Source organism: Plectropomus leopardus, chromosome 8, assembly GCF_026936395.1.
Source record: "Plectropomus leopardus strain MGB_pleo_1.0 chromosome 8, ASM2693639v1, whole genome shotgun sequence".
NCBI classification, from domain to species: Eukaryota; Metazoa; Chordata; class Actinopteri; order Perciformes; family Serranidae; genus Plectropomus; species Plectropomus leopardus.
In genome coordinates this window covers 36,374,369-36,393,987 of record NC_142183.1, presented here as the reverse complement: position 1 = coordinate 36,393,987, position 19,619 = coordinate 36,374,369, and the positions used below count along the sequence as shown (strand labels likewise).

The 19,619-nt window shown below is 40.0% G+C and overlaps 1 protein-coding gene across 2 annotated transcripts; it reads left to right on the top strand.

Annotated features, from left to right (window-relative positions):
* Positions 1–2,444: 2,444 nt before the first annotated feature.
* Positions 2,445–19,445, top strand: rnf103 (ring finger protein 103). 2 transcript variants are annotated; one of them, XM_042492877.2, is made up of 7 exons: positions 2,445–3,141; positions 6,226–6,374; positions 7,548–7,663; positions 8,894–9,319; positions 10,134–10,266; positions 11,903–11,989; positions 14,722–19,445. In XM_042492877.2, the coding sequence occupies exons 1-7, from the start codon at positions 2,916–2,918 to the stop codon at positions 15,718–15,720; spliced, it is 2,136 nt and encodes a 711-aa protein (XP_042348811.1). In that variant the 5' UTR covers positions 2,445–2,915; the 3' UTR covers positions 15,721–19,445. The 2 variants fall into 2 exon arrangements, with proteins under 2 accessions (XP_042348811.1, XP_042348812.1); XM_042492878.2 differs by having other exon boundaries at positions 2,446–3,141; positions 8,897–9,319.
* The last annotated feature ends 174 nt before the right edge of the window (positions 19,446–19,619 follow it).

The following is a 19,619-nucleotide window of genomic DNA, read 5'->3' as shown; positions in this document are numbered from 1 at the left end:
TTTTGTTGTGTTTTTGATGTGTGGATAAAAGTAAGCTCAGAGTCAAAAATCGCACCCAGATTTGTTACAGATTGTGATGTTCTAAAAGCCTGTAACTTTGGTAAAGTCTCTCTTTCTGGCCTTCAGGACCCGATGACTAAAACCTCTGTTTTGTCCTGGTTGAGCTGTAGGAAATTTGCTGCCATCCATGAATTTATGTCTGAAATGCAGTTAAAAGGGCATCAATAGGCCCTGTGTCATCAGGAGACACAGCGATGTACAGTTAGTGTCGTCAGCATAACTATGAAAGCTGATGCCGTGACTCCTGATGGCGTCCCCCAAGGGAAGCATGTATAGATTAAAAGAGTTGGGCCTAAAATTGACCCTTGGGGAACCCACACTTTTATCTCATGGATTCCTGAGGAACATGTATCCATACTTACAAAAGAAGTGTCGATCTGTGAGGGTAGGAGTCAAACCAGTTCAGAACAGTACCAGAGAGAGGCCGACCAGGTTCCTCAGTCTATTTAATAAAATGTGATGGTCTACTGTATCGAAGGCGGCGGTTAGATCCAGTAGTACCAAGACAGTGAGTTTATGGTTATCTAAGTTGAGCCTGATGTCATTTAAAAAATCTTTACAAGGGCCGTCTCGGTACTGTGATTCATCCTAAAACCAGACTGACACCTCTCTAAAATGTTATTTGTGGTTAAAAGTCATTTACTTGGTTAAACACAAGTTTTTCCAAGATTTTACTTAAGAATGGTAAGTTCGATACAGGCCGATAATTATTAAAAATGTTGGGATCTAAATTGCTCTTCTTCAGAAGGGGCTTCACCACCGCCGTTTTAAAGGAGGTGGGGAAGACACCCGTCTGAAGAGCAATTCTACATAACAATTGTTCCTCAAAGAATGCATGAAACGTTTTAAAAAATGGAGTGGGAATTGGGTCTAAGAGGCAGGTTGTGGGCTTTACTTGGGAGAAAACTCGACCAAGTGTCCTCGCATCTACCAGGGCAAAACTCTCCAGTGTTTCCTCCGGTAAAATCAATGATCTGGGTCAGTAAACACTTAAAATCTGATGCGGTAAAAGACTCGATCTGATGTCATTGATTTTACTTCTGAAGTGGTCTGCAAAATCCTCACAAAGGGCGTCACTTGGTATCTTGGAGGGTCTATTAAAATTTGCGTTTGTTAAAAGGTCGATTGTGGAGAAGAGGAATTTTGGGTTGGTTTTATGGTCGTTGATTAATTTTTGAAAGTGAGAAATTCTTGCCTGTTTGACAGTGTTATTGTAGGTTTTGAGGTGTTCACGGAATATTTAAATGCGTGAACTGTTAACTGACTTTCGCCATCTCCTCTCAGCACTCCTGCAGTTTCTCTTCAGCTTTTTGATGTTCATATTTCTCCAGGGCGGTGTAGGTTTTGTCTTCAATTGAAGTGGGGCCACTGAGTCCAGTGTTGTCTTTAATTTATTGTTAAAACTGTCAACAATGAAATCACATGAAATCAGATAAATAAAATACACGTTTATATATATAACCAATAAACAGCAACCTGCTCCTTTACCATGATATGGTTAGTCTAAAATTATGACAGCATAACCATATATGTCATATCCACATCACTCATATTTATACTATGTTATTATACATTTTACATATATAGGTACTATACATATACAGTATATATATGAGTATGTGTGTATAGATTTGATATATTTTGCATTTTAAAATATATTTTTTTGTATTTTAATCATATTTAACCCTTATTTAGCACTCAGTCTATTCTTTTCTATTCTTGAGCTGCTGAAATGTGTGAATCTCTCAAGTGTGACATTAATCAGTCTAATCTAGCCCTAGCTATTCACATTAATCTTCAAATATAAGCATGTTTTACTTTTAAAAAAAACAATATAATAATGAAACTACATTCAATGCGCTTCGTGTATATTGTAAATCAATGCAGTTATTGAGTGCTATTTAGCGAAAAATTGAGTTTTGTCTCTCCGTATTATGTATTCAAATGGCCCGCCAGACATTTCCGGGAACTATTCGAAGCCTCCATGTGTCACGAGACACCGGAGCATTTTGAACTTCCGTTGTCAGTACTCTGCTTGTTCCAGTGTACTAGTTTGCACATCTATTTACTTTTCTTGTTATATTTTCTTGCTTGAATATTTATTTTTTTTACCTGCATTTTTAACTGTGTCATCTATATTATTTGTATACTGCATCTTAACTTGTTTTTTAAATCTGTGTACCTTTTAACTGATGTTTTGTATATACTCTGTTTATCAGGTTTTTTTTAAAGAAGGGGTGGGAAAAATGTTTCTACATTGCCCCATCGTTCTTAGACATAGCATTACAGTATAACACCCACATTAATCCCTGTATTTTTGCAGGACTACCAGTGAACTCGTTTCAAGTCTTTTATTTTGTAGCTTGTTTACATATGTGAGTTGGAGCCGGAAAATACGTCAGCTCCTCTGTGTACACCAGCTGATCGGAGCAAAATCAGATCCGTCATCACTGTCGTTTTCTGATGTTGTGAACATCTGGGAGCTCGGCGGCGGTAGGGCTCGGTCCCCGCACACGTTCAGCAGGAACCTGCAGCGCGTGCGGCAGATCTCGAGCGCAGCGAGGCCTGTTTGTTTTGCTTCATACCGAGGCCTAACTGCGAGGCTAAGCTAATTAGCTAGCTGTCACTGTTAGCAGGATTCCTGAATGTAAAGTACTGGGGAAGGAAGGGAACGGTCGGAAGATATCTTTCCAGCCACACTCGATAAAACGATGAAGCTCCGAGCGACGTACAGATATTGAACATAAAGCTAATATTCGCTGTGAATGGCTGGGAAGTTGATGAAGCCCGTGTAGCCTGTGCGGGTTCCCAGACAGACATTGTGTGGTCCAGCTGCGCTCTCGTCCAGCTGCAAGATGTGGCTGAAACTCTTCTTTTTGTTGCTGTATTTCATAGTCTTGTTTACAATAGCGAGGATTTTTGAGGCGGTAGTCTGGTATGAGACAGGCATGTTCGCAACTCAGCTGGTGGATCCAGTTACTCTGAGCTATAAGAAGTTAAAGACCATCCTGGAGTGTCGGGGGCTGGGGTACTCTGGACTGGCCGAGAAGAAGGATGTCAGCGAGCTGGTGGAGAAATCAGGTAAAGGTCACACATGATGAGTCATCTGCTGGTTTCATGTTTAAGGGCTGGGAGATGCCACATCATCTGGATTCAGTCTGACACCAAGTCAGAGCCCGAATCCTTCACATTGTTATTACAGTTAGTACTCCCAGCTAGCAGGGAACGTTCCCACAACATTGATTAACGTTACCTACAAGTTGCAACAATGTTTAAAAGAAAACCTTTTCATCTAATGTTCAAAGAACGTTTTAAGGATGTTTATCTTTTCAAATAATTTCCCTGTAAGGTTAATGCGGACTGATGAGACGCAAAACTTTAACTGCAACATTCTGAGGTTATTCTGTTGATATTGAGAAGTGGCAGATCATGTTCCCACAATGTTACATGAGAACAAAGGAAGAACATTTTCAAAGCAACATTCATAACATGTTTGAGGCCTGAGATTACACAACATTTCTCTAAATGAAAATGTTATGTAATTGTTAAAAATTAAAAAAATAAAAATCTCTTCAACATATTTTGATGTTTATGAAGAACGTATTTTACAGGTGCAGTATTTCAAATCTCTGTTTGATCGAAAATGTTGTACAATTAAAACCTTTAATGGGAGCTTTTAATATGGTGTACAGATCTTTTGTTTTATTCTTGCCAAAAATAGCAAGAAATAGAAATTACAAAAAAAATAAATCAAGGAAATGATCTCGAAAAGTGCTTAAAAATACAACAGTTAATCTATATATGTAATTACAATAATGATAAATGTTTTCCCTTCGCATTTTACTTTTCTCTCAAGACATTTTCCTAGGCTTTTTGAAGATAATTTTTTCAACCTAATTATTTCTTGGAATTTGTGAAAAAAAACTTTTTTATTTTTTTTAAACTTTATTGCCATTTACATCAATGAACAGGCAATTAGCATTGCAGAACAGAAGCCTGGAGAGTTGTCTTACCCTACACAATTGCACAAGTGGGCAAAGATTCACCATAGCACCGTAGTTGATACTTACATAGTAGACATACATACATACCCATGTATACACCTTCCATGAACATAATTACATGCATCCATCCATACACATACACCTAAGCATAACTCATATGTATACACATACACATACTACACACATGCTGGTATACATAATATACCTACATGCAGACATACATGCAGGAGTGCATGAAGGACCAAGCTTTAAAATACTTTAAAAAAGATTTTAAAAAACAATAAGGATAAAAGTATATAAAAATATATAAGCATATACAGACACATGTACATATACCCACATCCAAACATACTCATACATATATATACATACATGTATATATACATACACACCTACACAAACATACACACCCACATACAGTACATACATATACAACTGGAAATTATTTTAAAAAATAAATAAATAAAAAAGGAGGGGAAAAAAACAAAGGCTAAGGGAAATAAAAAGGTTTCTTACCAAGATAATCAACTACTGATGCCCATCTTCGTTTAAAAATAGGGAGTTTTAGTTGTAGTTGAGCTGTCATGCGCTCCATCATATAGACGTGTTTGACTTTTTGCAACCATTGAACAGTCGTAGGAGGGTTAGGTTTCAGCCGATTGATGGTTATTGTTTTTCTTGTAGTCATCAGCAGAATATGCACCATATGACGCTTGTTTGTGGTAAACCTGTGATCAGGCAATACGTCCAATAAAAAAACCAATGGATCCAAAGGAATGACCAATTTCAGGATTCTCTCCATTTATCCTTCAACGTTCTTCCAAAATGTCTGTATTCTTGGGCAGTCCCAAAAAATGTGGATGTGGTTGCCGACCATACCACAGTTTCTCCAGCATTTGTTGGTAAAATTATTTTTAAACATACGGGTCATCAGCGGGGTCCTGAAGAACCTCATCATGAAAAGTTTCTTACCAGAATTTTCTTCATTTATGGCCACAAAAGAAAAAGATAATTTCCCAAAAGAAGTCTTGGGTTTTGGAATACTGCACTTTCCCCTGACCAAGTGACTTGTGTTGTTTTTTTTTCTGAGCTGAGTGTAATTAAGTTTTTCAAAGGAGGAGCAGCAGCATTATGAATGATTTTAAAGAGCAGGCAAACGTCTAAAAAAACAACAAAAGAACCAAACAATGAATAATGAATAATAAATAATTCATATATGTTATTATGATAATTATAAATATAGTTTTCCATTAGCATTTTTTCTCCTAGACATTTTACCCTAGCTTTTAAAAAATGCTTTTCTAAATCTACTAATTTCTTGAAATTTGTGAAAAATTAATCACCAAGTTGCTCATTGCCTTTGTGTCCCATATTTTTTGTCAGAAATCACACCAACTTAAATATTTTTCTTCAACATTGTTTAACCCTTTGAAACTTGAGCAGATTAGCTTGATTCCTTTCAAACAACATAGAAAGAAGGCAATAAGCAACAAAAGAGTATATGACCGAAAAATGAGAAAGAAATTCAAAAAAAAGTACATGAAAATTACCTGAAATTATTTAATAAGAAAAAAGAAAGAAATAGAAAGTTAAAAATCAAAAAGGGTCATGATTACTCACATCCTATTGTTTTCTGATATTAAGACAACAAATACTACACCTCAAACTCAAAAGCATTGCTGTGACACATAAATTCATTTAATCACTGTATCTTCCAGCAGTTATATCCATCAGCTGTCCCAGTGTGGGTTCGGGGAAACCATTTACAGACTGGAGCAGCATTAGTTAACATTAGTTAAAGCTGTTTTTTTTTAATATTTGCAAGTCTGTAAAAGTCAATAGAAAATATAAAATGGCCCAATAACAACGTTTGGTGACACGTGATTTAACATTAGCAGCAGTGCAGAAAATTTCAGTGACTACTACAAATATAAACATGCTTCACATGTTGAAAATTCCAACATATCAAGCTTGGGCAGTGAAGAAAGTAAACAGGAAAATGTGTCAATATCTGCACTGGTGGTCAAGTAAAATTTGGGTAGCTGTATTCAAACTCTTACTCATGTTACAGTTTAGTGTAAACTGTAACAACTTGTATTTAAATGTTTGCTTTGGTTTGGTTGGATAAGTCTCATCACTGCGCTGTTTTGTCCCCCCACAGGAGAGCTGACGCAGGGGGAGCTGTACTCAGCCATCAAGAAAGAGTCGGAGCAGACAGAGGCAGGAGATGCCAGCACTACACACTTCAGCGGGGAGATGCACTTCTATGAATTAGTGGAGGACACTAAAGACGGGATATGGCTTGTTCAGGTAAAAGCACTCGAAAAAGGGACAACTAACTGCCTCCCCTGCTACGCTGAAGTGACTGTGAGAAAACTGCAGCTGAGTCCTTCCTCTACAGAGGAAAAAGAGGTAGATAAAGTACAGCAGCTGGGATGCACCACATTTGTTGATAGGTGCACCAGTTCTGCCTTCTTTATTTGCATTTTGAGATCTGAGGGGTGTGTCATAAAGTCAGAATACCAGTTCAACCAGATTTTCCACTGAACATGGCTTTATTTTATTTCTTCGTTAAGTTGGTTTAAATAAGTCTGACCTCTCTACAGTGTAAACGTATCCCTCCAAAGTAGCCTGGTCCTGGTCAGGTTGGTTCTTAGCTTCACTTTAGGCGAAACCAACTTGAACTGAGGTCTGAACTGAACTGAGAACTGTCAGGTTGTCTGACTAAAATATTTTTTGTTGAGTTCTGCCTCGACATCTCCTCTTTAATATTACTGTTGTCAACAATAATATTGACATGAGTGATAGCTAATTGTATATTTAAAATTTGAGCTCTAGGCTTGGGTGTTATCTATTTTTTTATGATTTCATACCTTCCTTGAATTTCACAGAGGGCTTACATAGTATAAGACAGTACTTGTGTGTGACGCTTTTGACTGTATTGAAAATCATACCATCAGGATTTCTAAATCCTCCAGTATACCGTATACTTTTATTTAAAGTGCTGCAGTAAGTGGATTTGAGAGCATTTTCTGAAGACACATTTTACTTTGTTTCTTGTGCTGCACTAAGTGGAATAGTGATGAGAGCCATATCTAATATTTTTTGTTTAATTACTTTGTTATTTAAGTAAAAAAATAAAAAAATAACCTGAAGGAATTGTTTGGTTTGGATGCAGAGATTTTTTCTTGTATTGCATTGCAGAGCTATGAAACTGTCAAGCACATATGCCGGCTTGATCTGTATAACTTTAAAGTAGCTGAAGTGTGCAGCTGGATTATCCAGGTAAATACGAGTAGCGGAGTGGGACTCAATATCTGCACATACTCAATATCAAATAACTCGGATCGGGGAAAAAAATGTGTTCGGGAGTAACTACTAACAAGCAGAGTGCAATGCCAGATGAGCCTGTCAGGGGGGCTTTCATGAGATTTGCGTTGTGCTAGTTGTGTGAGCATGTCATGTCCCTGTGTGTACCTGCAGGTCATCGCTCAGGACCGTGACGCTCTGCTCAGCCAGTCCAACTGGGGGAAGATGGTGCAGAAAGTGTCCCAGTTTGGGATCAGAACTGGAACCTTCAACTGCTCTAATGACTACAGGTGAGAAGCAGGGCCTCCCTCCCACAAATCAAATGTTAAAATTTGTCCTTACTGACTGAGAAAAGAAAAATGGTCAGGCAGATTTCCCTCACAATGCCTTCATTCCTGAATGCTAAATGCAGCCGTATAAAGATTTGACGATGTATGCAAGTGTTGTTATTATTAGTGCATTATCACCACTCATGGAAACGGCCATAACTGAGTGACTTTAAATCCGATGTACTTGAAATGATAAATGGACCTGTACTTGAATAGTTCTTTTTTAGTTTTCTTACCTCTCAAAGCGCTTTTGCACTTCATGTCACATTCACACACACATTCACACACTGGTGGAACAGGACATTTGATGTGGTGATGTCATCACTATCATTGTAAGTGTGGGCAGCAAACAGTGAGACTGTTTTGTGCATTTTACACGCTTTTCATTCTTGTTTTTTTTAAATAATTTTAGCTGTGTTCATTAATATGGCATACATTTTTGCAAGATTGTGTATTTTTGTTTAATCTTTGAATTTCCAGCTCAGCTCCTACAATAAGTCTAAAATACACTGTGGAAACTAAATAGTTACATTCAGACTGTGAAGTGTAAAAAATGCTCCATTGAAACCCATTCAAACTGACATTTATGATCCCACAGCCACCAAAGCATAAAAACACGCATTGTATTATTTCTGGGTGTCATTCTGGGCTTTTCCCTTAGAATTTGTCATTTTGACTATTTTCCACTTGATTATGTTATTTTGACCATATTCAGCATATGGAGAAAGTACATGCTATTTCCACTAGGTGCACTGTCACAATTAATGTTACTGCTAACCACTGACATATCCCAGACTGTCAGAAGCAAAAATCTACTTCGCAATTAGCATGTTTAAAATAATGTATTTTCTGTGTGTGTGTGTGTGCGCGCGCGCGTGTTTTTAATCTAAAAACAGTGACATCATGACAAAAATCTGGCATTTAAAGGGTTAAAATTCTGAAAATGAATGAATATATATATGATTGGGACTTATGTTGGATAAAAATGATCTCAATGAAAGTAAAAATAATATTAATGTATAATATTTTCAAAGCTTGATTTTGAAAAGTGCATCTTGTGTGCGGAGCAATATAAGTGTCTGTAAAATAAAAGCGGGCCCTAAGGGTTAAAGATCACCCAGCAATGGTCAGTTCATACATGTCATGTGTTCCTTGGGTAACGTCTGCCATGGCGCTCTCTGCTCCGCCCAGCAGGTCATGTATCAAGCGTGGCTGGCAGCGCTCCACCCTCATAATGTCTGTTCCTCAGACCTCAGCGTCGAAGGGCAAAGTCATGCTTAAAGAGTACAATGGCCGCCGCATTGAAACGGAACACATCTTTCGATGGATGACCTCGCATGTGGCTCATCGAGTCAAAACTCTGCGTCGTTCTGAGCAGTTGGTGGAGGAGTGGCGCCCTGACCCCACCCACCCGGTGAAGATGTTCTTGTTCGCCCATCTGTCCCAGCCGCCCGCCTTCTTCTCCTCACTGTCCGTCAAGTTCACCGGCAGGATCGAGTTCATCTTCGTGGATGTGCGTCACTGGGACAACCACAGCAGCCTATCAGAGATCGGTGTGACACAGAGCCCCGCCTACATTCTCAAGATGCCAGAGGGCATTTATCGCTATGGCAACAGGTGATGATCAAACGTGGGAATTACCCTGCCTTCACGTGCTCCTCGGAAATATCCTACTTCCCAGTCGTACAGTCATCATTACAACACGGATTCGAGTGCTGTGGTCAGAAAAAAGCAACAAACATACACGTTAGAAGTAAAATGGTTGTTTTTTTGTGGCTGATGTTTTACCAAAAAAAAAAAAGGCTTGACTCTGCATCTAGGAATACAAGATAATGCAACATGCATAATAAGGGATAGTTAGACATTTAGATGATTTTTTAAACTCTTTCATCAAAGTTGTATTGTTAATTATAGCAAGCTAATTTAACGTTATCAATGTCAGTATACTCGCCTGGCATGCTTTATAGTTCAAGTTTACTTGCTTGCTACAGCTAATAGATGCTTTTACCAAAATGTGTAACTACTAAAAGTATACGATAGCTACTAGGAAGAAAATTACAAAATATGTAATTCTTTCCCATCAGTTCTTGACACTGTTTTCAAGCTTTCCACCATTTCTGCTGCCCTGAAATGTCCCGCTAACATCACAACTCGGGTGTCATCGCAATTTCTCAATTTCTGACTTGTAATTATAACTTTAGAGAGCCGTTCATGTGCTATTTACTTTTAAATGCTATGTTTCCGAGGAGCACGTGAAGGCAGCATTAGACTGGGTTATTGTTTCTACAAACAAATACAGATGTCAATCAGCTGTCTCAGCTTCTTTTTTCTACTCCCTGTCTCCACCTCTTCTCCTGTACTCCTCCTCCTCTTCTCTCCTCTTTTCTACCTCTTCTCCACTCCTCTTTCCCTCCTCCTCTTCTCTGTTTAGTACTGGGGAGTTTCTGTCCCTGGCTGCCATGGATACGTTCCTGCGTTCAGTCCAGCCGGAGGTCAATGACCTGTTTGTCCTCAGTCTGGTCCTGATCAATCTGCTGGCCTGGATGGACCTCTTCATTACACAGGTCACTGTCTGTTTATCCAGTAGACACAGCGGTGATAGTTAACTGTGCATTGACTGTTAAGTACAATTTTGAGGTACATGCATTTCCCCTGGGTATTTGACTTGATCCTCCTCTTCTAGATACCAAAAGGGAAATAATGAACCTTGTATTCCACTACATACATCAGCTGCATTCTGCGAGCTTCATGCTCAGGCTGCCTACATGTTTGTGCAGCCTGTCTCTTGAATTTTGAAATATCAAGGTCTGACCTATACAGGTTCATTCTGAAGAACTTTGATGCTTACAATTTGTTGGTTAAAACGTGGTTGTGGAAATACTGTACTTTACTTAGAATAATGTTTGAATTTGTTTTGTTTTTCACATTGTGCTACAGCTAGTCTTATTTGTAGGATCTGAACACTTACTCCACACTTTGGGGCTGTTTACACGGCAACAGTTCTTGCATGAAACATTAAACTTTTAGTGCAGTTTTGGCCTTTGATCACACTACAACAGCATTTTGGGGGCCTGAAAACGCAAAGCTTTGAGACCAGAGTATAATCTTTTGAAAACGCCACCCCCTCTGTTGACATGTAAACTGCCAATGCAAGGATGCATTTCACGCATGCAGATTACGTTTCACACAAACAGCCATGCACGAGCAGGAAGACAACAATAACAAAAATGGCGGACTACCGAGCTGTGTTTGTGCTGCTGACTAGAGATGGCAAATTCGACACCCAAGATCAAATTGTTTCGAAACGTTTCATCACTTCCGGCTTCGGCACGTAGCTCGAGACGGGTTTTGAAACATTACGTGATCGGTAGCAAACCCTGACAGACAGTTTCAAAAGAGCGTTTGAAGTGTTGTGTTGTGGCGAAAAGTAGAGGGAGAATTGTGCGAATTGAACTGAGTTGTTGGTAGATTGATAGATTGACAGATACATGCATACATACATATAATATAATATAATCATATTATATATAAATAAATATACACACATAGATATATTTATAGATTTATATAGATACATGTAACTATATTATAGCTATACAGGCTTTTAGGCTGGGGAAAAGGGAGCTTACAATATAAACAATGATAAATGGGTGCAATGCAAGCTTTACCAGGAGATGCCAATGTAGAGCAAACAGGTTTTGAAACGTTTGAAAACGTTTCAAAACAATGGTTTAAAAGTATTGAAACGTTTCAAAGTGTTGAATTTGCCATCTCTACTGCTGACCACTGAGGTTATTAACGCTTCCCGTTCTCCTGCGTGTGTTCACAGTCATCTTCTTGGTTGTTTATACTCACTGCTCTGTAGAAGAACACCTTTATGTTCTTCTATGGTGTGTCATTACAAAGTTACACTGCCAACTACAGGCCTGGCATGCATTTTTGGATGTCTTTGCGGATGTTTTGCTCTCTTCTATAGGTGACTCTGGAGTAATATTTTGAATGCAGGACTAACCGTTTTTCTACACTGTGCTATGCTACAGCTAGTTTTATTTAAAGGATCTGAATACTTTTTATACACTTTATTTCATTTCATTTTCTGAATCGGTTCTCCACAGTGCTGGAGGGAGAGAATACAGAGATGCAGTCAGTTCTGCATTCATGTCCAGCTTCTGGTTAACATTTTTTCCTTCTTATGTTCAGGGAGCAACAGTGAAACGATTTGTAGTTCTGATCCGAACACTTGGAACCTACAACTCCATCCTGCTGGTGTCCTGGCTACCTGTTGTGGTAGGAAATCATTCACACCACACATTTCTCACAGCAGACATCTTCCACAAATTCTTCTTCTGTTGAACAACTGCTTCTCCCAGTGTTGGGGTGCCTACAATTACATGCATGTTCCCCTATTATTCCAACTATGATAATATTCTGATTTTGATGCGGGTCATGTAAAAAGCATATTCCAATTAAATATTCCAAATTAGGCCCTTTTCCAAATGTAGCAATTTCCAATTAAGACATGTGGGACATGCCAGTATTATTTGTTTTTTTCGTAACAATATTTGGATGTTTATATAGCCAATTCAGAATATGCATCTGTTTTTCTTTTTTTTTTTGCCTGCAGTATGCGACACATGGCCTTTTGTCCGCTTACAGTTGGTTCTGTGCATTGTCATGGATACATTGTATAAAAACCAACTGGCCAACAGTTTACAGGCTGGTATAGAGATGCTTACTCAAAAGAATATCCCACATATCTGGTCTGAAAGAGAAACACACCTACTTTGATTCATTATGACAGACTTAGATATCAGCATATACTATATCACACCAACCTTTTCAAGGAGATGCTGAAAGAATGAAAGAGGGATGCTGTTGTGAGTTCACATGGTCCAACAAGTCTACCCCAAACTGTGAAAAAATATATCACAATACTAAGACGAAAAATGACATGATTAATGATGTTGGAGCAGGTTAATCAGAGTTTGCACGTTTATCTGTAAATGCGAGTGTTAATGCAATATTCATTTTCAGTATCCATACAAACTGCTCAGTAGGATTATTGTCTTTTTCAGAATAAGTGCAAAAATGTGACTATTTTGTGCATGTAAACATCGATTCATAATTGATCAGCGCTTCCTAGTTTACAGTTTGATCAGATTTCGTGCGGAGTCTTAATGGCAGAGAGAGGGGCGGGTGTATCTCTTGATCAGCTGTATACTCCTTGGCAGCAGCAGGGTTGGCAGGCAATACGAAAATGTGGAAGTACAGCTTGTAGTTCAAGCAAAAGCTCAAGAGCCAGCGTTAATTACATCGTGCTTCGGCAAGGGCCAGGGCATATATTGTCCTTGAAATATAATAATGACAATTATGTATGTAATTTTTATTAGCTTCTTTTTTATCTATAGAATTTTTAAATCTAATCATTTCTTGCGAAGTTGCTCATTGCCTTCTTCCCCAAGTTTTCCAAAGAAATCAATTAGCTCAAGGTCCAGAGGTTTAAGTATTTGTAAAAGGTGTCTGAACACAGCACAAAGAAAAGTCCAGAAAACATTTGTTCAACACTTCTTGAAGAGCTCTGTTTGCTATTTTGATCTGTGCCACAGCCATGCATCTAGGGCTGCACCTAACGATTATTTTTTTCGATTAATCTATTGATTATTTTTTAAATTGATCTAACTATTATTTTTTATTACTCGAATAATATAACAACAACAACAACAACAACAACAACGAATTTACTGAAAATAACATTTTAAAACTTGTCTTGTGCTGCAGGGCTTTATTCCCCAACAAAACACAGCTCAGTCTTAACTGGTAATCTGTGTTTTACAATAAAATGAATGCAAGAGCTTGTTCCACTCAAGTAAAAGAAATGTAGTACAATCTACATTTAGCAATTCAACAGCAAAATAAATAAAACAAAGTAAAAATCAAGTCACTTTTAAGAGGAGTAACAAAACAGTTACTCTTTGTTACAGTAACAAACCTCAAATCTAGCAGTCCAACAAAACATCTTACAATAAAATTAGTGCAATTTGAATAACACTATAACTTTATCTAACAGAAGTAATTATAACTAGTTCATTCTTCCTGCATCAAAATAGTCCAGCCTGAACTGGGCCTTAAAGCATATCGCTGCCTGCTGATATGAGTGCTGTATTTTCATATTTATGAGCACATATTCCACTCATTTATGAAGTTGTCCAAGCTCCTGCACAGCTGACAACCCCATCCTGTAAATGTTTCAAAATAAAATACATTGTATCAGCAACTGACGGCATCCTGTCCACAGAGACACAGTCAGAGGACTTTTGTTTTGAAAGGGAAGCAAGAAAGTTGAGTTAAAACAAACATCTTTGTATATCCTCATCTCTGTGACAGAGAGAGACTTTAAACTGCAGTATAAAGTGGTATAGGCTGGATCCCAAGTCTCTTATTTTTCATTTCCTTGCTCCGCAATCCTCGCTGGGACTGGAAGTCGGTCTTGGTGCGCCATCTTGAAGGACGTACCAAAGCACTTATTTGTGCCAAGGATCGAGAATCGAGGAGGGACCTCTGAGGGGCGATGAGTGAGGACCCTCCAGAGCAGTCTTTACGGAAGTCTTTTATCTGCCGACACGCCCCGTCAGCACCGGAGTGAAGACAGATCAAAGATTGCACTCAAGTTTATCACTCCCGAGTTTGATATTTCATTCATCTCCTGATTCACTACCCAAGGGAAGTCAGCTTGGCAATGAGGAGCATGCGCTGAACGCCGAGACCAAAGTCTGACTGAGGTGTTGACATGATGGAACAGCTCACCTTCCAATCACATTATGTGGGTGTGTTAGTCTGATTTTGAGAAATTCGTTTTAGTCCGATTTCAGTCAGACTAACATGTTTACATGTACTTTAAAAGTCCAGTTTGATTCCACAATGATTCCACTTTTTCCGACATCATGTAAACATCTTTTAATAAATGTATTGTTGAATTGATTGAAGCTGATCACTAATAAGTGATTAATGACTCCTTCCAGGCCCTTCTCCAGCTGCCCTATCTGGACACTCTGTATGGGTACAGCCTGAAGCTGCTTCGTTATGCTGACACCACTACACTGGCCAGCCTGGTGAGAGCTGACTGGACCTTCTACTCCTCCCACCCAGCTCTCTTCCTGTCCACCTACCTGGCCCACGGCCTGCTGGTCGACTACTTTGAGAAGAAACGCCGCTGTGGCATCCGGAGCCAGGAGGACAGCACCACCAACCTGGAGTGGCTGGCCAGTCTGTGGGACTGGTATACCTCCTACCTGCTCCACCCAATCGCATCACTGCAGCAGGTCCCATCTGACCACTCAGACTGGGAGGACGACCCCAACTTCTTATTTGAGCGCTTGGCGTTCCCTGATCTCTGGCTTCGCCCGTTAGTTAACATGGACTATATGAAAGCCTTGCCCACCTGGAGGTTCAGAGCGGTCCGTCAGGAAAGGGGGGAGGTGTCTGATGAAAAGACAGATAGCTCACAGTCGGACACAGAGAGCGGCGAGCTGATGGATTCCTGTCCTGCAGGTCCAAGGGAACCTCCACACAGCAGGCAAACACACAGGAGATCACTGAGCAGCGAGGACAGAGATACACAGCTCTCTATGGACAACAACATGGACCCCAGCTGCTGTCAGTGTGCTGCCGCTGCATCATCCTGCTGTCGTCATGGGAATGGGAGCTCACCATCAGCTGACAGGGCACTGGAGGATGGCTGCCTCCCACCTGAGGGCGTCTCGAACCATCAGCGCTGCGACTGGTCAGCATGGCCCTGTGACATGCTGCAGTGCTCAGAATGCGTGGTGTGTCTGGAGAACTTTGTGAGCGAGGAGTTGTTGATGGGTCTCCCCTGCGGCCACGCCTTCCACCAGCAGTGCATCGTGGTGTGGCTGGCAGCAGGCAGACACTGCTGCCCCGTCTGTCGCTGGCCAAGCTACAAGAAGAAACAGCAACGAGCTGCACAGAGCAGCTCAGCCGAACACACACTGCAGGACTGAGGACATCTGATGGAGCCCTTCCTCATGTGTCCTCTCTATTCTCACTGCTCATTGGCTCAGAGATCACTGAGCAATGACACTGTGTGGTATCATCACAGCTTAGGACTGGGAAGGAATGAAGGAAGAAACATTGCCAGTTGGTGTGATCAGGGCTGATGGTGTCATCATTCAGCCTGCTGAAGGCAACATGCTGGCCTTCATGGCAGACAGATGAAACTATGAGAGCCCGTCACCATGGTTACTCCATAGACAGCAGGTGATTGACCCAGTTACTATTGGTGAAGTCACAGCAAACTTCGTAGTGCAATAAAAGATATTTCTGGTTTTCTTTTTTTCCTCTTCCCAGTCTGTTCCCCCGTGAAACCATCAGAGGAAGAATTCTCTCACATGGTTTGATTTCAGGCTGGACAAGAAGCAACTTATTAAGCTAACTGCATCCAAACACACGTAAACTGTCTGCTCCATCCTGTACCATGACTGACTACAAATGCAAACACCTCCATGCTCTGTGTTTCTATTGTTATTAGAATTTTGTGAAGAATTGGGGGGAACTGAATAGTCCTCTCTGTTGAACCCTTTCATTGGCCAACATAGAAAAGCTCAGCACAATAACACTATTCACTGAATTAATCAGGTGTGAAATATCACACTCTTCACACGCTTCCTCTGGTTCTAAAGGGATTGACATAACCCCACTGATAACTCCTAAGAATCTTCATTTTTCACTTGATTTAAGTATTTATTTGATTATCCAGACCAAAGGCAGTATATAAAGATGGACGACATGACAATTCCCCGAATGTGAAGCAAAAACATCTCGGATTGCTCCCTGGTGACTGACTGCAGTGTACCCCGCCCCTTCCACGTCAGTGAATCGGCAACATGTTCTCATCCCATCAGTCACATGTTGCCACTTTGCAGTGGACTTCCGTGTCTACATATCACGCTCCAGGTATCTATCTGCACCTGCTGCTGATGTTTCAATATGCCCCTACTGTGATGTCAAAAGCACATCGTGGGATGATGCTGCATGTGGTTTTGTTAGGCAACAAAAGCACATGGCAACCAATATCAGGACATTAACAAAAGCCCATGCTGACACGGATGGTTAGGTTTAGACAAAAGAGGCACATGGTAGAAAAAAAACATCACATTCAGAAGGGAAGGAAACACCACACTCCTGGAGGGGATCATGAAGACATGACAGGTGCCGTCTGGCCGCATGCTGAACCAACACCACACATCAGCATATCACGAAGTAGTGATAGGTGATGTCCAGCCATCCGCACAACATATAATTACACTGCAAAAGCATATATATATATATGTATATATACAGAAAAAGTCATACTATTCTGCTGCAGAGCCATGTACACTCAACTGGCAATACGCAAGGAGTCTATAGCCCATTTTTAGTGTGTTAACCCATGTTTGAAAAGCCCACATGCACTGCCAATTTTGGTGGAAAAGCAGTATATGAGGCGAGCAGGAACATGTGGGCGGGGCCAGCAGGACAAACAGTAATGTGTATATTTTGTGGGCTGCATATCACAGAAGTAAACCCGGTAGTGAAAAAACTTCTGGCATATGCGCTAGGCGAATAACTCCATTGAAATGAAAAGGTGCCATCTTTGGTCCGGTTGGTCTAATGTTGTCCATCTTTATATATAGTCTATAATCCAGACAGAATGCACTTAATGTCTGTTTCCCGCCCCACCACTGTCACTGGTTTCTACCTTATTTCTGCCTAATCACATCTCAGAGTTTGTCTCTATCATGAATTTAAAAATGAGCTGTGATTTGTCCCTTAGTCCCAAACCTGTTCTTTATATTAGGATACAGAGTAATGCTTGGTGGTGGAAGGTCACGCTTTATTTGCTCTGGGAAGATGGAATATCTTTGTTACCCGTTGAAAATTTTAACATGAAACCCCCCTGAAGTCAAATTTCTGACCTCAAAATCCAAGATAACTGCTCTGTGCATCCATCAACAGTGGTGAAAGCTGTAGTAATATATGTTTTATTAGCACTTGTCTTATTTGTGTCTCATTAAAATAGTCATACACGCAATCCTGTCCAACGTCTATTTGTGGACATGTTGCTACGGTGTTTCTATGCTCAGGATACCACGTAATGTGTTGTTTTATGCTGATACTGCTAACAGTGGCTAACCTGGCTAGAACTGGTATTGCTAACATTTTGGTTTCCGACTTGTTGTTGGACTACAGTCAACTTGGGTGTGATGTAATTTCCAGCTCTGAGGTAAAGAGGCTTTGCAGACATTTAACAAAATAACCTCCAATAATCATATGTAAGCCCAGTAACTCCCTGGTCTGAAGTGCATTAAACCACAAAAGGTGACAGTTTTTATTCAGTGCACTCATAACATCCCTCACATTAGCGGTTGCCCTGAGACACACTGATCTGCTGCCAACACATTTCTGCTAGGACTTTATTCATCAGATAAGAAGTGGCTCCTAGACTTTCTAAACTGGTGTAGAGTTGCAGAACTGGTACCAGTCAGTCCTCATTCCAGCCCAGTCCAGTACTGCTCCTCTGGCATTATTTCTCTTCATCACATTAGTCTTGGATGTGTGGTCAGTTAAAGATTTCCTATCATAGAGACATTGAAAACACTAATTTATATTAGGCTTTGGCGGTATGTTATATTTCATACCTTCCTGAAATTTCACCAGGGTATTCAGTTTATTATGGTGTAAGTGTGCAGCGCTACTTACTTTCAGCTTTTCAGACTAATAAATACAATATAGCATAATAGAAACCCATAAAATGTTGAGAAAAGTAATACTATCACCTATTTCTTTATTAAACAGAGAAATTCAACTGAGCACCTTTTGAATTCAACTCTCTCTTGGTCACAGAAGGCTGACAAGGCCTAACAACCTCAATAACTCGGGATAAAACACTCTTCTTTCAAACTGAACAGAAACAAAATAAAACTCAACCAAATCGTCTTGGTTGCTCTTGCTAGTAATCTAGTTAGTAAGTCCACTGTTCCAACAATCACCAGCTCCGGTTCGGTCCAAATAAATCCGTAATTCACCAAGTTAGATTAAAAAAACATGCTGCTATTCCCCACAGTCTCTCTCTCCCTGCTGGCCACCGGCTGTTTGCAGTCCTGTAACTTCTTCCTCCACCACAAGGTGTCGTGGTGTCTTTCAGCTCAGCTGCCTGTTCCACCAGTAGAGACCAGAGACTGAGCTCTGGTGGTACGTGCTGTGCACTACATACAGTGAGTTTAAAAGAAAGAGGAACACATGTATTTACAATACCATTTAAAAAGACATATTCAGGATTTCTAAATATCCTGGTTTACCTTAATATTGTGATACTGCTGGAGCCCCATTTATATGACAGAATCCTAAAGCTTGTGGGAGTGTATGTGGTTTAGCACGTGGGGATAGTTTTCTTTGTAGGTTTTCTCCCAGAAACACAGACACAGAGATCTATTCATTCTAGGGCTAGGAATTGGTGCTCAACATGTTTAAGGTATCGCCCAAAATACGCAGTACCAAATCGCATCGAAACATCTTCAGCCAAACGCCTGGGGCTGCACGATTATGGCCAAAATAAGAACCGCCATTATTTTGTTTAGCATTGGGATTACTATTATTTACCATGACCATTCATTGTTTTTAGGAACAAAATGTTTTATTGGATTTTCACATATAATTAAAAAAGTTAAATAAAATTCTTTCACCTCTATGTTGTGCTGCATTCCTGCTAATGAACTAATCTTTGCACCAAAATAAGACTTAAAATAAATTTCTTCCTCACCTGAATTCAGTGGACGTGTATCTACCACTGTATTTCTTAACCACGCGTGGACCACAGTGTGGCTGACATGTTCAGAAACGTAAAGTTTCAAGGCATCTGCAA

What these genes read in the sequence shown, in the direction of transcription:
- rnf103 (XM_042492877.2), top strand. Translation starts at nt 2,916, where the DNA reads ATGTGGCTGAAACTCTTCTTTTTGTTGCTGTATTTCATAGTCTTGTTT. An exon ending in CGAGCTGGTGGAGAAATCAG is followed by an intron (nt 3,142 to 6,225) that starts GTAAAGGTCACA and finishes GTCCCCCCACAG; the next exon opens with GAGAGCTGACGCAGGGGGAG. An exon ending in TGTCCTGGCTACCTGTTGTG is followed by an intron (nt 11,990 to 14,721) that starts GTAGGAAATCAT and finishes GACTCCTTCCAG; the next exon opens with GCCCTTCTCCAGCTGCCCTA.